Source organism: Diceros bicornis, chromosome 12 (assembly GCF_020826845.1).
Source record: "Diceros bicornis minor isolate mBicDic1 chromosome 12, mDicBic1.mat.cur, whole genome shotgun sequence".
Taxonomy (NCBI): Eukaryota; Metazoa; Chordata; class Mammalia; order Perissodactyla; family Rhinocerotidae; genus Diceros; species Diceros bicornis.
This window is the reverse complement of record NC_080751.1, coordinates 32,429,457-32,448,296: the sequence shown is the minus strand read 5'-3', so window position 1 is coordinate 32,448,296 and position 18,840 is coordinate 32,429,457. Positions and strand designations below refer to the sequence as shown.

General features: G+C 34.4%; 1 protein-coding gene across 2 annotated transcripts in view; it reads right to left on the bottom strand.

The window, feature by feature from the left end:
* Window positions 1-18,840, bottom strand: part of PSME4 (proteasome activator subunit 4) — an 88,448-nt gene that overhangs the window by 45,015 nt on the left and 24,593 nt on the right. For both annotated transcript variants that reach the window (XM_058551242.1, XM_058551243.1), the window contains exons 4-15: window positions 15,634-15,678; window positions 13,234-13,383; window positions 11,991-12,054; window positions 11,095-11,169; window positions 9,790-9,912; window positions 7,811-7,903; window positions 7,001-7,266; window positions 4,263-4,449; window positions 3,395-3,484; window positions 2,594-2,658; window positions 2,171-2,321; window positions 181-279 (exon numbers count right to left, since the gene is read on the bottom strand). In XM_058551242.1, coding sequence (XP_058407225.1) covers window positions 181-279; window positions 2,171-2,321; window positions 2,594-2,658; window positions 3,395-3,484; window positions 4,263-4,449; window positions 7,001-7,266; window positions 7,811-7,903; window positions 9,790-9,912; window positions 11,095-11,169; window positions 11,991-12,054; window positions 13,234-13,383; window positions 15,634-15,678 — 1,408 coding nt within the window. The remainder of the gene's footprint in view (window positions 1-180; window positions 280-2,170; window positions 2,322-2,593; window positions 2,659-3,394; window positions 3,485-4,262; window positions 4,450-7,000; window positions 7,267-7,810; window positions 7,904-9,789; window positions 9,913-11,094; window positions 11,170-11,990; window positions 12,055-13,233; window positions 13,384-15,633; window positions 15,679-18,840) is intronic.

The window sequence follows — 18,840 nt, the reverse complement described above, 5'->3', positions numbered from 1 at the left end:
AAATATTGAACAAGTCATAAAATATACACTAGCACTATTTTCAGTGGCAACTAAGGGCTATAAGCAGCTACCGGAAGAACTATGTATTTTAAGTATAACAAGCATGTCTAAAATAATTAACCACGTAAACTTGTTTGTTATTGCTTCATTAATTCATCAGTCCAAAAAAAACAAACTCACCTTTACAGCAGCACGGCACATGTCTGCCACCATGCGGCCTGCTACTCTTGTTTCAAATATATGTGAAACAGAAAAATTAAAAACCTTCTGAAGGGCCACCTGTTAAGATATGTAAGAAATGACAATGTCTAATCAGCACTTTTAAGAAAATTAAATCTCTTATGAAATATAAAAGAAAATGATACTCAAACTAAGTAGGAATTTTTAACCATTTGAATTTATAAGGATTATGCTTAATAATATTACATTCAGGTCTACAAACAATATTTCCACAAGGCCCTAATGTGAACAAAACATTTGAGGCACAACATTTTATTTGCTACAGAAACACTACAAACAAAATTATAGCTGCTGGAAGCAAAAGCAATTTAATTATCTTGTTGGCTAATCCAATATAACAAACGAAATTTTTTGGACTATCTAATATTTACAGTTTGTCATTCTGACTACAAACTATAAACATCTATCTCTACTCTAAAAGACTTATAGCAGTCTATTTGATTTTACAATCACGTCACAGAATTTTAACTTAATTGCTGAATGAAAGAACGAGCTCTAGATGTGGGTTAACAATGCTGAAAATCCATAAACTCCTTTCAAAAGAATTCGGTTAAACAAGAGATTATTCATGCTAATTTTTTTATACTAACATAATCTTAGTAAATATTTCATGCAGTTGTAAGGCAGTTTAGCTTTTAACTAGGATAAACATATTAACAGTGATAATCTCAGAAGAAGGGAGAAGAAACAGAAATGGAAATGAAGTGTGGTCTTAAATACCGTACTGCACATCACAGGTATCAACCAATATCAAATAGTATGAACCAATATGGAATATTTACAGAGTACCTTATGAGGACAAACTATTTCTAATCCATCATAGTTTGCCAGATAGTTATACTTAGAATTTAATTTCTATCATGTGATGGCATAAACAATTTCCAAAACTCTTCTCCCAAATAATATTTAGTTGTAAATTTAAAAAATACAGTCGAGGGCCGGCCCCGTGGCTTAGCGGTTAAGTTCACGTGCTTCGCTGATGGTGGCTCGGGTTCGGATGCCAGGCGCGCACCGACACACCGCTTCTCTGGCCATGCTGAGGCCGCGTCCCACATACAGCAACTAGAAGGATGTGCAACTATGACATACAACTATCTACTGGGGCTTTGGGGAAAAAAAAATAAATAAAATTATAAAAAATAAAAATAAAAAATACAGTTGATTCTTGTTATTTGTAGTAATGTTCTATAAAACTGCTGTGAGCACTGAATTAGCAAATACTGGACCACTGTTTCTAAGGGAAATGTAGGATTAAGTTCCTACGAGCCTCCATTCACATTTTCATCAATTGATGAACTGCCGAATATATAATTTTGTTTCATGTTTCTGTTTAAAGACACCTTATATAATATATATATATAGTTGATTCATTAACATTGAACTCACAGCCAACAGCCCTGTAATGCATGTCTGAACGAAGCTTACTTAATACATGTTTTTTTCTCGGTTAGGCACATCACAACTCTCTTATGCTTACAACACTAGACAGTGCTTCAGCACTACTCTTGGGGCCATTTTAAACAGCAAAATCACCAACGAACAGCACAATGTGAAAAACCTGGCACTAAACAGATGCAAAAATGACACGTTTATAGTATGAGAGCTGAAACAAGAAGGCAAAGCGTCATCATGTTCGACCTAAGCTGGAAATATATACCACTCAAATTTTTAGCCACTTTTACATATGTCCGCACAAAAGAGTTACAAGTATTGATTTTGGGGTTACAAATAAATTTTAGCAAGTAGGTGAATTTGAAAATATGGAATTTGCAAATAATGAGGATCAACTGTATATCTTTTTCAAATTTTAGGATGGAAAGAAAGGATAAACCGGCATGATATATACACAAAGTAACTTGAACTTCAATTTTAAAACATCAAACAAAACTACAAGATTGGAATTCAATTTTTTGCAGCAATGCACTCTTACCATAAATATTTCTTTGGAACACTGAGTGAGGATTGTACTAAATGTAGAAGACAGACCTAATTCGACCAAACTCTCCAAGTGAGTCATTTTCTCAGTTTCTGTCTCTTCTCTCGTCTGCTCCAATGTGCTACTTTCTATAAGTCCAAAGCATCTAAATAGTCCAAACAAAGTATAATTTTAGCAACTAAAAACTGGATTAACATTTTTGATGATGATTAAAGTCTATTGTCATAACTATTCAAGTGATAGCTACTGAATTTGTACATGGCTCACAAATCAATCCTCCTTTTGTAACTTCAGAAGTATCATCCTTGATTAGTACTTATACACAGGTTGCAACGCAGAGAGAGATTAAAGTTGCTGGGACAGGACAGCCATTTTTTTGAATGTCAGATAAAGGACAGGTCTGGGGTACATGCTCACCTGTCCATAAACTGTAAGACAAAATCTTCAAATTCAGCTGTGGCTGAACAAAGCTCTCGTTCCACCTATAACGTCAATGTGGACAAAAATTAAAATAGCCTTCGACTTTTTTTTCTGTGAACTAACAAAACTCAGTTATGGCCAACAAAACAGATCTAATGCTACATTATTATACCGTGTACTGTGAGACACAGCACCATAATCGCATATCAATTTAGAACAACTTGATCTAATACGTTCTGGGAACCAAAAATAAGAAGTAATTAACATATTTTGTAAGGGCAAAAAGAGAAGTCAAGTAGCCATCTTTATTATCAATTAGTTTTTAAACTGCTGGTGTGTATGTAAAGGATGATCTCTTACTACTTAAACATGCAAATGACACAACTAGTAAAATGCTTGCAATAAAGACTAGTTCTAAAAGAACAAGACAGTAAAGAAGAAGATTTCTCTTCATTAGATACTGATCCCCTCAACAGCATAAGATAGAAAATAAACCACCACCACCTTTGCTTAACAAAACACTGAAAAGTAACAAAAAAAATGGAAATACACCTCTAGACGTCAGCTGTTTACAAAAATGGCCTATTTTCAACACACCTCCGTTGGTGGGTACTCTGTAGACTATCTTAGCAATGATGACCTGGCCCTCCATTTATACCATTCTAGTCACAAAATAGTAATTTTAGTTTGTTAACACCTATCCAAAGTTGCTTTTAAACTATCAAATATTACTATGCATATACAATAAGAATTAGAACTCAGTTAAACAATTCTTTTACAACCAGAAAGCAGCCTTACTTCTGTGAGGTCATTTCTTTCTTGCAGTACAGATGAACAATCTACTAAAGGCACCAGAGTGGAAAATGTTGCTATAAACTGGAATGTGATCTGTGGGAAGATGCAAAACATTTAATAGTAATTAAATAATTCCAGTTCAAAAATATAAGTGTACCATAAGCTACAATAAAGTACTCAAATAAATTATCTTGAGGGAAATAACATGACAATCTTTCTGGAAATTTTTCACTTAGAATTCAACATTTTAAGATTCCTCACGATTAACTGGCTTTACTTTAGTAATGAAGTTATACTAAATTTATTTTCATATAGTTATTTCTTAGGTTTAAGCAGAAAGTTCTCCAACCTCTTGTCACTGAGAAGTTACTTTGCCTCCCAACTAAAAATGTGACATTAATTAAAGGTAAATAGAGAATGCTAATGCAGAAGCTAGAGACCAGGAAAAAGGGAACATGAGCAATGTTCTAAGTCAGGAGAAGATGTATGTATAAGGGAGATCTGGCATTTTTACAGCCAGTAACTTTTATCCTGCCCTCCTCACCAGTGCAGATGAAGGGAAGTGCAAATGATCATATGCTATGATTTTTAATCTCTCTGCTTAAGGAAAATAGTAAATATATAATGAGCTTTAAGACATCATATGATCATTACATGCATACAGGCTACGGCAAATTACTTATGAAGGAAGATGTTACACAGATCAAGTAACAGTCCCCAGAGCTAAACTTGGGCATCTACAGATATAATTCTGTTACAATTACCAAATTTTACATTGAACTATGTTCTAAAAAGTACGTGAAGAAAAATTAACAGGATGTCCATTTACACAATTATAACTTATACAAACAGAATCATATATATGGCTCACCATGCATTTACTAAAGTCATTTGGATCCACCCCAGGCAATGCTCTCATCAACAGAGGTAGCATGTGTGTTGGACCTTCAGGAAACCATTTGCCCCCTGATACCAAGCTGCGGGCTACTCCAATTACACAACTTAAAGTAGCTGTGAGCTGGTGAGGTTCTGTTAAAGTCTCTAGTGCAGGATATGTTCTACGGTTTGAAAACAGAATTTAAAAAAATTTCCATCACCAATAATCATACATAACGTATTAAATATACTAAATTCATAAATTGCATTTCAGCTTAAAGGTTTGTAGCTAGCAGAATATTTTGAGTGAATATTTGCTCTCAAAGGTAACAGAATCACAAAAATAAAGGAAAGGTACAGAGACTAGATTGCATGTTTCCCCAAACCCCCGCCACCTCCCCACCTTTCTCCATGCAAATTCCACAAGGAAAAAAAGAACATAAACTGGTAGATTTTGCATTATTTCAGCCATTTTAATCCACATTCCACATTCCACTAGGATTGCATCTAATATAATGGCCAGTGATTATTAGAATTCAGAAATAACAAGTTATAACTGCTCTACGCTTCCCTTTTACAGGAAAAACAATCTTATTAAAATGTTGAAATTTCTCCTATTTTATACTCTTAAAAAGACAAGTATTTTAAAATTGAAAATCTGCTATCAGAAACATGAGAATATTCCTGACACTGGAGTGAATAAATTAGGGGGAATAAGACAAATGTAATCTTTAATCACTAAGGAAGTATTTAAGAGCTGAGAACATTCATTCTTGGACTCAGTGATTTCACTTTTGAGAATCTATCCTGTAGGGGAAAAAAACTAAAATGCAGTGAAACTCCTCTTATGCGTAGGAAAAAAGGAGGATTTATAACTGGATAAAAAAGTAACTAAACCTATGTTTTTTCCAAAACATACCAAGCTCTTCAACAAAGGCTGTCTTTAGGAGACAAAACTAAGTGCCTAAAATTTTTTCTACCCTTTTACGTTTTTAAAGACCTTTGCTTTTAGAAAAGAAAAAAAAATCTTCAAAAAAAGGTAACCATGCCACTTCTAAAAAGGACAAAATTACAATTGAAAGAGTCTCAAAAAATGTCATTATATTGTCAATTAAATGTTTATCTTAGGGCCCGGCCCGGTGGCTTAGCGGTTAAGTGCGCGCCCCGCTGCTGGTGGCCCGGGTTCATTCCCCGGCGCGCACCGACGCACGGCTTCTCTGGCCGTGCTGAGGCCGGGTCCCACATACAGGAACTAGAAGGATGTGCAGCTATGACCTACAACTATCTGCTGGGGCTTTGGGGGAAAAAATAAATAAATAAAATTATTAAAAAAAAAAAATGTTTATCTTAGCCAAGCATACATCACTCAATATGCTGATAGTGAATTTTTCTAAAAATTGAGAAGAAAAACAGGATGGATAACTGTATTTGTATTTATAAACTTTGCTCCTTCTACTAAAAACTTATCTCACCATTCATAATTAATAAGCTGGAAAACACTGAAATAAGGCAAAACAAAGAGGAAGTTAAAGAAACACCAAAACGCCCCAAACCAAAATTTTACTATGCAAGCAGCTGAAACCCCATAGAGGCAAGTGTCTCCTTTCCAAGGAGCATCAAGAGACCTGCCACTGACTGTTACCTTCTACTACCACATGGAGTCAAGTAGCAAAGAACACTGGGGGTTGAGTACCGAGAGGAAAGTGTCTAACTTCCCCACTCCATTTCCTAATTAAGTTCTATGTGCTGGAAGAGTTTCAGTGCCCCAAGGTTGCACAACAAGATAGGAGAAGTTGGGAAAGTGAGGTACAACTTAACTTGAATATTTATGGCAAAAAGGACAGGGCAAGAGAGCATAAGGAACTCAATTTAACAGATAATAGAGTCTTGTTTTGGTCAAGATCTTAAACAGGATATCCTCCTCCAAGTAAATGTGACGAACAGTGAGTCAGAAAACAGGCTGTTATCTGCACTCTACCACTAAGGACCTTGGACAAATCTGAGTTGTATGGAACTCAAACTGTTATTCTTCTGGGCTCTAAAAACTGATCTTCTTCTTCTACTTTTGACAAAGACATTCAGAGAGATTATAAAGCTAAAGTTCAGCAACAGACGAATAACAGAAAGTTAAATGAATCTGCTCATGAACACTCACAACAACTGAGAGTAGCTCTCCCTTGGAAAGCACACCAGTCACTATGACAGTGACTTGGCAAATGGAGAACTATTTTTGTTACTCTTTCAACATACAAAACAAAGTGAATTCAATAAAATCAACACTGTGATAACAATACACCCAACATTATAAAATACATGAAAATAATAAATATAATCAAATTTTCTTCTGTATCACTGATTCTAAGGAATAACAGAAATCCAAAATCACTTTCACTACCATGTTCTCAATATTTAGTGACACTCCCATTTTGATGAAAAAACAGCCAGAGCTCAATTTATGAGCAAAAAACTTAAGAAACTAAAATGTGCAAATAATCCAAAATACTTATTCATTTCAATTTTCTTTTCTCTCCAATAAAACTTTATCAAGTTACCAATCATTAGGTTAAAATGTCTTGCTTCTCCTCTAGAAACAGGAAGAAGCACCAAGATAGAAAAAGACCAGTCACAGAAAAGAAAAGATACCCAAGCAGAATAGAAGAGTAGACGTAAGAGATAACTAGAACAGCCTAGCCGTGGCAGAGGCTTCAACAAAACATGTAAAGCTACCCTTACCTTTCAAGTACAGGGGGTATTACTAACTCAGGTCTCATGAGTGCAAGATTCTGCAGAGCTTGGGCTGCTTCTAAACTACCAGTTTTGCTAAACATAGCCAAGAGGACAGGTTGAATAATGCATTGTACAAAGTCTGTAACATCTTGATCAGTAAGCTTATGGCTATCAGGCACCGGGGTTAACCAAGAAGGCTTCTTGTATCTTTCACGATGCAATCTTCTAACAACACTGTTTGGCAACCGCTGAAGTAGTTTCATTAACTTGTTCTGGGGACACAGAAGCAAAAAGTCCTAGGTAGATTCTATTTCCCACATAGATATTCATGGTTCCTCTCTACCCACCCAGAATTTTTTAAATAACAGCTCTTATAATTTATTACAAAGACCTGCACAGCATAACTGGATAGAATAAAATACTCTTACCAATTAATTATTGATAATAATTAATAAAAATGTGTTTCAAAAGTCAATTTTAATTTCTAGCACAAGAATCTTCCATTACATGAATAGCCATTTTAACCAGGCAACTTAAACAAAAAAAACCTGACAATAAAACTGAAAAGATGATTCCATGATTTTGTGGCATTTTTGTTGCCAAAATGTGGCATTTTGTCACCAGTTACCACACCAATATTATCTTATTTCTATATGTTCCATGAACACAGTAAATTAATTTGAACTTAATCACTTTTATATAGTCAAAGCTTATATGAAGGACAGAAAATCTATTATAAGTTACACAATAAGAAAGTCACGAGTGACCATATCTTGAAAAAGTCCAAACCCTAGAGTGAAAAATGGACATACTCACCAGCCAGCGCCCATTATTTGAAGGATGGTAAAAAGATGTGATGCTGTTAAACAAACCAGCCAAGTGTTTTTGCACTAGCTTACTTGGTCCACCCTGTTCAGATAAAAGAGTAAAAATATCAGTACCTACATTATACTATAAAATTGAAGGGGTTAACAGGTCCAAGCCTACATATAAATCTCTAATGTGGTTCATATTCATCCCGCTGACAAAAATCAATTCTCCATCTAAATAAGAGTCATAAAAAATTTCCCAATGAACTTCACACAAATCAATTCAAAATATTCTACCAAATATAAGGGGCAACTTACTGAAACCAAATTAGAAAATTTGAAAGGTATCTTTATAATTTAGGATAACAGTATCTTTCACTGTTCTGCAGTCAAATAACTTTCGTCACTAAGATTATCATCTTAAAATAACCAAGAGTGGTAACAAAAGGCATAAAAAGCATTCTTTAAATGATTCAAGAAGTGAATTTCTCATTGCAGGAAATGGAGAAGTGAGATTTACATAAATGCATTCAACTATTTTATTATTATTTCTAAATGTTTTAAATGATTAAACTTGTTATATTTGACCACATATTGACTCAAAGGAAAAATATTTTTCTTAATCTTTTACCAAAACAAACACACAAAACACCAACGAAACAACATAACCTGGGGCAAAAATGAGGAAAAGCTAGCATTCATCTTCTCAAGCTGAACAGCCCTGGGGATAAAGGACTACAACTTGGCCTTGAAACCTATCTGTCTCCAGATGATCTTCTTTCAAGAAACAGCACAGACTTAAGGTAGAATGTCACATTACATTAGAAACAAGTCTTCCTGCTGAAAAGAAATCTAAGATCACATTTCCCAATACAGAATAGAGACCATAAGAATTATGGTCTTAAGACCATAGCACAAAGATCACTAAGAGACCATAATAATTTCATAGCAAAATACCCACAAAATTTTCAAAATTCTAAAATTATAATTAGGATTGTTTATTTATTATATTCAATATTCATACTTAACACAAAGCAAAGCTACCAATGAGAACACTGTGTAGCACCATTAATTAAAATAAGGCTGATACTAATCACTATTTAATTCTGTGGCTCCTAAAAAAACAAGTTCCAACTCATTGCTTATGTAAGACAACAAACATCCAAATGTTTTTGCTCTTATTGAATAGTAGCAAGAAAAATGGGTTTTTCCTCTCTGTTTAATAATGAAATAGCAAAAATAGGAGGAGCTTGAATTTTTTTCTTTTAATCTTACAACGAAATTTAAGACAAACTTCTCACAACCGTTCTGCCTTTTCCACAGAAAACACCAACACAAAAAAACCAACCAAACAACATAACCTAGGAGAAAATATCAAACACAAAATAATAACTCAAGGAGACAGCTGTAGAAGCAATATGAATGACAATCGAGAAAATTATAGCATGAAGTTGTTCTAATATTCTTATTTTAAAGATTACATTGAAACCCAAGTGTGTGACTATATTTTACTTTCCTTCAATGATGTCAGTAAAACAATCCTTCATACCTCCCCTTCACTAAGATTACTTTGTTAATAAGCTTTGTGTTCAGTGTAATGTTTTAGGTGAACGCTGACACAATGCATTAATATTGAGCATATGCAGAACCCCGAGTTCTCATCTCACCTTTATCATTATGAATTTGACCTTGGGAAAGTCCTTTTACCTATGAGCCTGGTTCCTGGTCTGTAACACTGTTCCAGATATTCTGAATCTCGCAAAATTTTGACTCAATTTTTATGGTCCTTTGGTTAAGGAAATTTATACATTGTACATATGACTTATTCTGGGTCTGATAAACATAAGGTTACCACATCAGAAAATATCCAGGAATCAAGTGACCAACTAAGCCACTAATACAGGCTTATGTGATTGTACAGAATTTTTGTATGGTTAACACAAAATTTAGATGAACTATATAGAACAAATATAATGTATGACAAACCATCATGGCGGTGATCCATATCACAGCATGTCCTATATCATAAGCATTTGTTAAAAATCTTGGGACTAACACTTGACTGCTTCCCACCGGGAGGTTCAAGCTTCTCAGAATTCTTGTAAATATCTTTAAGAAAAAAAGAATTAAAAATAAATATTTACAGGTATCAAATAATTCTTTCCTTAAATAACTTTAGGGTTTTATATTAGTATTATTGGATATACTCTCATCAGTTTTTAAGCAAAATTACATACTGTTTAGTAATCTTTTATTCTTTAAAAGTTATATAAAAATATCTATACATATTTTTTATGACACTTTGAGGTCACAAGCATATGGGTATAAAGTAGCTGTATCGTGTGCCCAAAAACACACAAATGAGATAGTCAGACATAAAAAGGTCAAAACGTAGATAACTGCAGTTACACATGAAATATCTTGACTCCTTTCTGTCTCTTAAATGCACATAAAATTATTTTTCCTATGCTTTCATTCCATGCCAAGGATGCACAAAATTGAAGTATCTTCTAGAGGATTACTTTCCCTCTCAAATTTTTAACAACGATTTGATTTTTTTCCCACTAAGAATTTGCATTTTAATCTGCCTTTTAGTAACTGCATTTTAATACAATTAAATTTTAAATTTATATTTTAAATCTGTTATTACTAACACATAGGGGGCCCAAAGATGGAAAAGAACTACTTATCTTCCTTAGTATCTATTGGCCAGCAAACAGAGGAAGACAGCACAGGCAAACAGAGCCATTTGTCTCATGCTGCTCCCCAGCCCTGCTCTACTGTCAGTCTGTGCGTCAGAATCACCTGCACGCCCCACGCCAGCCCTCCTTAAGCTCCACGGGTGACTCCACTGCAGGTAAAACAACACTGAAGATGCAATGCTAAGAACACTGCACCTAGAGACAGTCTAGGAAAATATATAATGTGATCTAAAAAGTGGGGAACACTCTAGAACAGCAATCAAATACAATATACAAAATCTGGTGGAAGATATGAATGTATGATACCCTGAATACTATACTTAGTACTTTCTAAATTACTCACTCTGAAACTTACAGTTCATGTTGTGTATAGGTAAGACAAAAATCACACACTTATGATACTTTGATATGATCCAATTACTTTTTGAAAATAAGTGATCTGTCCCTGTAAATTATACATGTTTTTACTAATGGTCAAAATATATTTTATGTGGTACTAGGTATTAGCATACAAAACACATTTCTCCTTAAAGACATAAAGTTGATGTCAGGGCTGTTGTATGTTTTATGTTCAAACGTTCTCAATTACCTTTGGTACATATGGATCCCAATCTATGTACCCTATATTATCCGTAGCCAATCGAGCAAAGAGATTTACTAATTGCTGAAAGTAAACAAAAAAAGAAAGTTCAGTAAGTACACTTATTGTTTTTTTTAAGTGTCACAGTAACACCCCTTATCCATTTGTTCTATTCAGCAATCATTATTAGCACAACTTAATATATGGTTTATGACTCAGCTTTTAAAAATCTCCAAATTTAAGTTCTGATTCTTGACATCCACTTAAAATCAACTGCAGGGCCTCCCGGTGGTACAGTGGTTAAGTGCATGTGCTCAACTTCGGCGGCCCGGGGTTTGCTGGTTCGGATCCCAGGCGAGCACTGTCAGGCCACGGTGTGGTGGCGTCCCGTATAAAGTAGAGGAAGATGGGCATAGATGTTAGCCCAGGGCCAATCTTCCTCAGCAGAAAAAAAAACGAGGAGGATTGGCATCGGATGTTAGCTCAGGGCTGATCTTCCTCACAAAAATAAAATAAAATAAAATAAAACCAACTGCAGCTGAAATGCTTATAAAAAGGAAAATGAAAAAGCATCATTCACAATGCAAACAGAAAAACAAATTTTAGTCCAATAAGCATACAGAAAACATCCATTATGCGCCCAGCCAGCACCATGCTAGTGAGGGTACAAAAGGAGACAAACAAGGTCTTAACACTTCATGCATTTCACAACACATGTGTGTACTTCCAGATATTAATCAAACCAAAATAATGAAATGTCTACTTCTGTTAGAATACAGCTAACAGTAATCTTATAAAACTGATTATAACATGGCTAATAGCCAATTCTAAGGAACTGAAGCTACTTATCAAATGATCTATTTATTTCCAAACTAAAAAGTACAGGAAAAAAATGAGATACTTACCCCCTCCCACTGTGGGAGATTCTGCACTGAAACCCAAAGGCCAATTAATTCATCAAACCAAAGTCTGAAGAAGAAAAATGCTGTTATAAATAGCAAGTGATTTACAGAAAGTAGTTCAAGGCCAGGGATCCTTTGTATTTTTTTTAATCTATTATTCTTACTGATAATTACATAATCTAGAAAAAATAATACTGAAAGTTAAAAACTCAATGGAACAAAGAACTAATTTTGTCTGAACATTCCCCTTCCAATTTATTTATGCTAAAAAGAGTAATGTCATCAAATTTCTATCTCACTAGTAAATAATTATTGTCCACCCCTAACATTCGTACAAGTTTTTTCTGCCTCTCCCTGCCTTTCTCCTTTAATATTCTCCTGTTACTACCTGTTCTTGCAACTCTTCCTTACTTTCTTTTCTTTAATAAGCCAATGAGTAATTATACCATTACTAGCACTATAGTAAATGCTCCACAAAAGAAATGAGCCACAAAGTGTTAGGTGCAATTAGTTTATTAAGTTTTAAATGATTAAACTAAATTAAAATTAGTTTAATTTTTTAATTAAAACTAAAATTTCATAAATATATGGCTATATATAAAATTTCTGATTTGACGAAAATAAAAGATTCGACATCTCACTGTAGAAAACACGGGGGGAAAAACTAAGCACGAACCCACAACAGTGATGATTACTATTATCCTTCTGGTCTTTTTTTATACTGTTTTCTTTTTTCATAAAAGTACAGTCTAAACATTTTTCATTCTAGGGTTTATTACATACCTACAGTCATATAGAAAAAAAATAGTTCTTAAAAGTGGTGCAAAAACTAAAACAAGTAAAAGAAAAAAATATTATTAAAAAAATCCAAAAAAACCTACATGTGATGAGGGTTAAATCCAAGTTTTAGGAAAACACTTTTCCTTTCCCTAAACTCCATGCAATTTAACATTTCTATCACTGCCTATTTATTGATATTTTCTACTTCTTTTTGCATTTATTATTCTTTTCCCTCTCAATTTCTTAAATTAAAACCCTCATCTTACTTGATGTGATATACAAGCATTAATCCTTTATTTATAATCCCATGTTTAACTGTTTTAGCCTTCACACACTTCAAGTATAATAAACATAACGGCTGAGTTAGTAAAAATTTTTTTTTTACTTATTATTGCTTTACTAGTTTGCTTATATATCTGTATTTCCTTCTGTATTCTAGAATTTGTCAAGATATGTATATACTTACTTAAAACCTTTATGATGAAGTTCTGGAGGAAGGGAGGTAGGAAGAAATATTTCAAAATAAGTGATGGCCTTTTGCATTGTTACATCAAAAGGGCACATTAAAGGCCGCCATTCTTCTAGCATCTCAGCTGTGGCATCTGCTGGAAAATATCTAATAAAGGAGAAGGTTTTCATGTATCTGAATCATTGTCTAAAAGCTCTACAACATCAATATATGACTGACAAAAAAGGGGAGGAGGGAAATGGATTTCATAAGATACATGACACACTACAAACGTCAAATTAGCCTATAAGAAACACACATTTTTACAACTCTAAAATACATACCCATCACACTTAGCATAAGGTAAATTTTCTTCTTGTCTATGGGACTTAGAAAAATGCTATAAAGTTCATAAAACTCAGATAAAACACAAAGTCACTCAAATCACCTGTAAACTTAAACATGGTCGTTGTATTTCTTCTTCCTGTGTGCTATGTAATAGCAACAGAAAAAAATCTTGTCATAGAGAATCCAGTCTATATAAGAAATGGATAATCAATGAAGTGAGAAAGAGAACATCAGCCCAGGAATCTCTAGGCACCTTTGGACAAACCATTTACCCTTACTGGACCACAGAGTCCTCCTGTATATAAGAGAGGACTGGACTAGATGATCTGGTCCTACAGGCTCTAACATTCTACAATTCTATGAAATGGGCAGGAGCATCCCTGGGGTAGAAAAGATTTACAAAATTAAAATCTGAAGTGTGCATATACACACAAAACGAAGGTAAATGGATAAAGTGGACCCATGTATAATTACCAAATTCTCAGTAAGGGGTTTAAAATAATAAAAAGCATGAGAAATTCTGATTTGGGTATGGCCCAAAAAGTCAGGAAACTCCTCCAGATACACTTTTAGGTCTGGCCTACACATCATATTATTAATCCTATTAGATCTTTATACATCTGTGTTAATTAGAATCACTTCATTCCCTTATGTGAAAAATAAAATTACATTTCTAGTAATACTTCTGTTGAGTTTATCAACCATTTATGTGCCAGGTCATTGTGCAACAGGTTAGAATTTAAAAAAAAAAAAAAAAGCAGACTGTATTTCACCTTCAAAGATCTTATACATCAATTCCCCCTCCTAATTTTTCAGAGTCAACTGTTACCCTAGTAATCCAAAATAAAAGCTTGGGTGAGCTATAAATTACCTAAGACCCTAAAAACCAGCAAGTACTTCAGTGATGATCAAGTTTCCAGTGAGGAAACACAGGCTAAGAGGATAACTGCCCAGCACAAAATGACACAGCTCATCAGTGGTATATGACTCAGATGAGATCTTAAGCCTGTTAAAAGGGAAACATTTTATATCCTGGGAAACATTTTATATCCTGAAAATCTATTTGCCCAAGACTGAGCAGTATAGTAGGTCAGCACAAATATCTGATTCATAAAATAACTTTAACTCATATTACAAGCATATGATAAATATAGGGATTTCCATTCAAAAGACTTCACTGCATTCTTTTCCACTCAAAAGAATTCACTTTATCCACAGCAGGATAAGTTGTCTTAGAACAGCTTGATTAACAAGAATGAGAAAATAGTTCAAGCCCATAGAACTGGACTTCAATTAATTAAAACTAAATTCTATTCATATTCATCTTTAAACATCAGAATATGGGATATTTAAAGTCAAATATTCTACCGAAAGAGAACATACTAGAAAAAAGTATGGACCACCTTCTTATTATTAATTATATTTTAATGCAATACCTACAATGCTCATTTTGGAAAATATTTTTGATCTGAGTAACAATACTCTAGGAAATCTTTCAAATAAAGACAATTATACATAAATTATGGCATTCTTACTTTATAATGGGCAACTGGCACACCACTTAAAAATTTCTAAATTTATAAAGAAAATCTGAAAAGATCAGTTCAAGAATTGGCAATGAGGGCCGGCCCCGTGGCTTAGCGGTTAAGTGCTCGCGCTCCGCTACTGGTGGCCCGGGGTTCAGATCCCGGGCGCACACCGACGCACTGCTTCTCCAGCCATGCTGAGGCCGTGTCCCACATACAGCAACTAGAAGGATGGGCAACTATGACATACAACTATCTGCTGGGGCTTTGCGGGGAAAAAAAAAAGGAGGAGGATTGGCAATAGATGTTAGCTCAGAGCCGGTCTTCCTCAGCAAAAAGAGGAGGATTAGCATGGATGTTAGCTCAGGGCTGATCTTCCTCACAAAAAAAAAAAAAAGAATTGGAAATGATATTTTGTGCCCCATGACTAACTACACAACATCAGAAACTATTTATACCTTTAATTTCCTCTTCAAAGCATACTAAAAATGAGGAAAAACTCATAGAAACAACAAGAGGCTTTATAAATTAAGAAGCTACTTACGGTCGGCAGCTTTTCACGAGTGTTTTGAGGACATTTTCTACAGAACTGGGGGGGAAAAAGCCATTTGATAAATTAGGTTGGTGTATTTTAAGAACACATCTAATTCAATTAATAAATATCTCCAAGATACACTCATTTAGATATTATATGTGTACATGCAATAACAAATCCTTTTCTTTCATACAGACAGAATTGCAAGGATTAATTACCTAAACTACGTAACCTACTCTTTCCTTTGCCCTCATTTTGCTCTTTCTCTGCTGTGAACTTCAGGGAAGTTCCTTTACAGAAGAAAATTGGGAAAAGGACAAATCATTTTCAATCTTTACAAAGTAGGCAGCAATGACCACACTTATGAACACATCAAAAGTATGCTCAGTGGCATAAAGCTTCAAATACTAACTTTTAATTTTTATTAAGGTGCTTTTACATCAAAACACAAACAGCAGACATACGTAAATCTGGTGTGCTTCTATCAGCAACTGCCAGAAATCAGTTTTCTGTAACCAACTGATGAGAGTTCTACAATCCTCCAAGGCACCTTATTGCCAGCACAATCATCAAAAGGAGCAACAGCCACCTTTTCGACTAGTTACTTAAAAAGTTAGTTGAATAACATTAAAAGCTATTACTTATTTTCCAACTTGTAGGTGGCTCAAGTGAGTATATGAAAACAACATAAATATTTGTATATGAATTTATAATAAACATTTCTGCTTTAATGAAAAGGCCAACGTACACTGGTTTAAACACACAGGACCAGAATGGAATACTTAAAATATTAACTAGACCATCATCAAAAGAGTTCAAATGCAAATAAACAAAACAAAGGGGCATTGGGTAATTTTGAACTGGAATTTTAAAATAAATCTGTGACAGCTTACAGTATGATGTGTATAAGCAAAAATAAAACAAGTCCCCAAATCTCAAGAAAACTTATGGGGGAAAGGGATAGCTTCCAGGCAGTGCTTCCACCTGACACTTTCTCATTAAGTTTCTTGAAATTCTTAAGTTCAGAAGTCTATCCAACTTCTCTGAAAGCTTAAGAACTAATCTGCAAAGAAATTCCAAGGAATAACACAAACCAAACTCAGCACAAGTAGTCAATATATTATATAACCAAGAGAGAACACTATAATTTCATTTCTTGAAGTTGTAGGAATCCCCTTTGATTTTGAAACTACTTAGAAAAAAGTTAACTGAAGAGGAAACCAGGCTACAACTCACGAGGTAATTCTAAAATAAAAAAGATGACCACATGGCCAGAGAGCCATCATGAAGTGTTTTCTCTGATTATCAGAGAGAGGTTTCACCTCTCTCACAAAAAAGCTAAGCAATTCAGAAACACAGAATTTAGTTTAGAAAACATATAAGTTTGCCTGGTAAAAAAAAAAAAACAGGCAAACTTCTCTCTAACTATGGTTAAAACTCCCTGAAGACCACAACTATGATTTTTACTTCTGGGCGTTTCCAAAGTGCTTATAACAAGGCTATGTGTTCATATATATTTACACATGTTTATATTTATCTATTTACAATGCTCAAGAAACATCTTCCATCAGGGCAACAAAGAGCACAGATCTTTGGATCTTCTTTCAGTTTGCACTAAACAACTCCATTTAGAAACAAATTATAGAATTAATAGGCAAGATTTAAAGAACCATCAGTTCCAAACTAAATAACAGATCAACTTAAATGCAAATTTTAAAAAGATCATTCTAAAATGGTAAACTTTCTGTCCAAGGAAATAAGCAGAAGACCTATAACTCTACCAGTTCCCAAAGTCTGTGTTCATGTTAACTTCACATTTACTTTACTGTTTCTGTGGGAGTACAACACAGAAAATCTGCTATCTTCAGTGAGTAACTTCTACATTCTACCAACAAACTTTCATATAATGTCAAAATGATTCTGGAAAGCAAGTCATAAAATGCCGCATAGCTACATGTTTTCTCCAGTTCCCTTCACTCTTCAGAAGAACAGGAGGTGGGCCGGCCCCGTGGCTTAGCGGTTAAGTGCGTGTGCTCTGCTGCTGGCGGCCCGGGGTTCGGATCCCGGGCGCTCACTGACGCACCGCTTCTCTGGCTATGCTGAGGCCGTGTCCCACATACAGTAACTAGAAGGATGTGCAGCTATGACATACAACTATCTGCTGGGGCTTTGGCGGAAAAAATAAATAAAATTAAAAAAAAAAAAAGAAGAATAGGAGGTTAATTATAATACTTGATAGCTGTTGCTTTGCTCATTAGAGGAAGAGGATATGAAGGAATGTGATTTAATTCCTCTAAATAGTCCATTTCAACCCCTCCTTATATATAAGGCCTGTGCCATTGTATTTATGTTCTTTATCCAGAAAAGGGTACAATCTCTCTAACCTGTGATATCTGTATAGTGACCTTTTGTGATTCTTGTAATCGCTCAAGATGAAGGGAACAATGTTTCTGTTTAAAAATAAAATAAAAGGTTAAGGCTAGATGCTACTAGACTATATTTCACTAATTTTTAGAAGGAGTGAATAATCACCACACACGTTTCCAATTGCTGGAAATTTATAATACTAAAGTGATAATTTCAAAACTTTTTTTTTTTTTAATCAAAAGGGATCTACAGAGGGACTAAGCTTTGGATGAGTTTTCTCATACTCTATTCCCTTTTAGAAAAGGCACGTTAAGTTGAAAAGAAAGCCATAGTTTACCACGGAATGGTTCATAGCTTGGGCTTAGCAGTCAGACAGATCTGAACTTGAATATCAGTTTGGCTACTTACTAGTAGTGCAATATCATAGCCTCAGTTTTTTCATCTATATAAGAGCAATAATATCTACTTCTCATAAGGCTGTGACAAATTAAATGGCATAATGTAAAGAAAGCAATTATCTGGCCCTTAATTAAGCAAAATAAATGTTAACTATCATTATCATTTCATATTTAGCCAAATAAATTATAGTTTCAATCTCCTTAAGAATTAAAATTTTGTGCTCATTTTGCTTTTACATTTATTCTACTGCCTCTGAGTAGCTATTAGTTCATGTTTTAGGAAATCACATCAAAATAGGAATTTCCTTCCCCAACTGCCACCCTATTTATTAGGGCAGAAAGTAAGTTCTTGTCCCAGTTCTTGAGCTCGTCTCAGTTTCAACAAACGACTGTGTGATTTTTCCTCTCTGGGCCACAATTTCCTTATGATGACATTCTTGATGATTCTTTA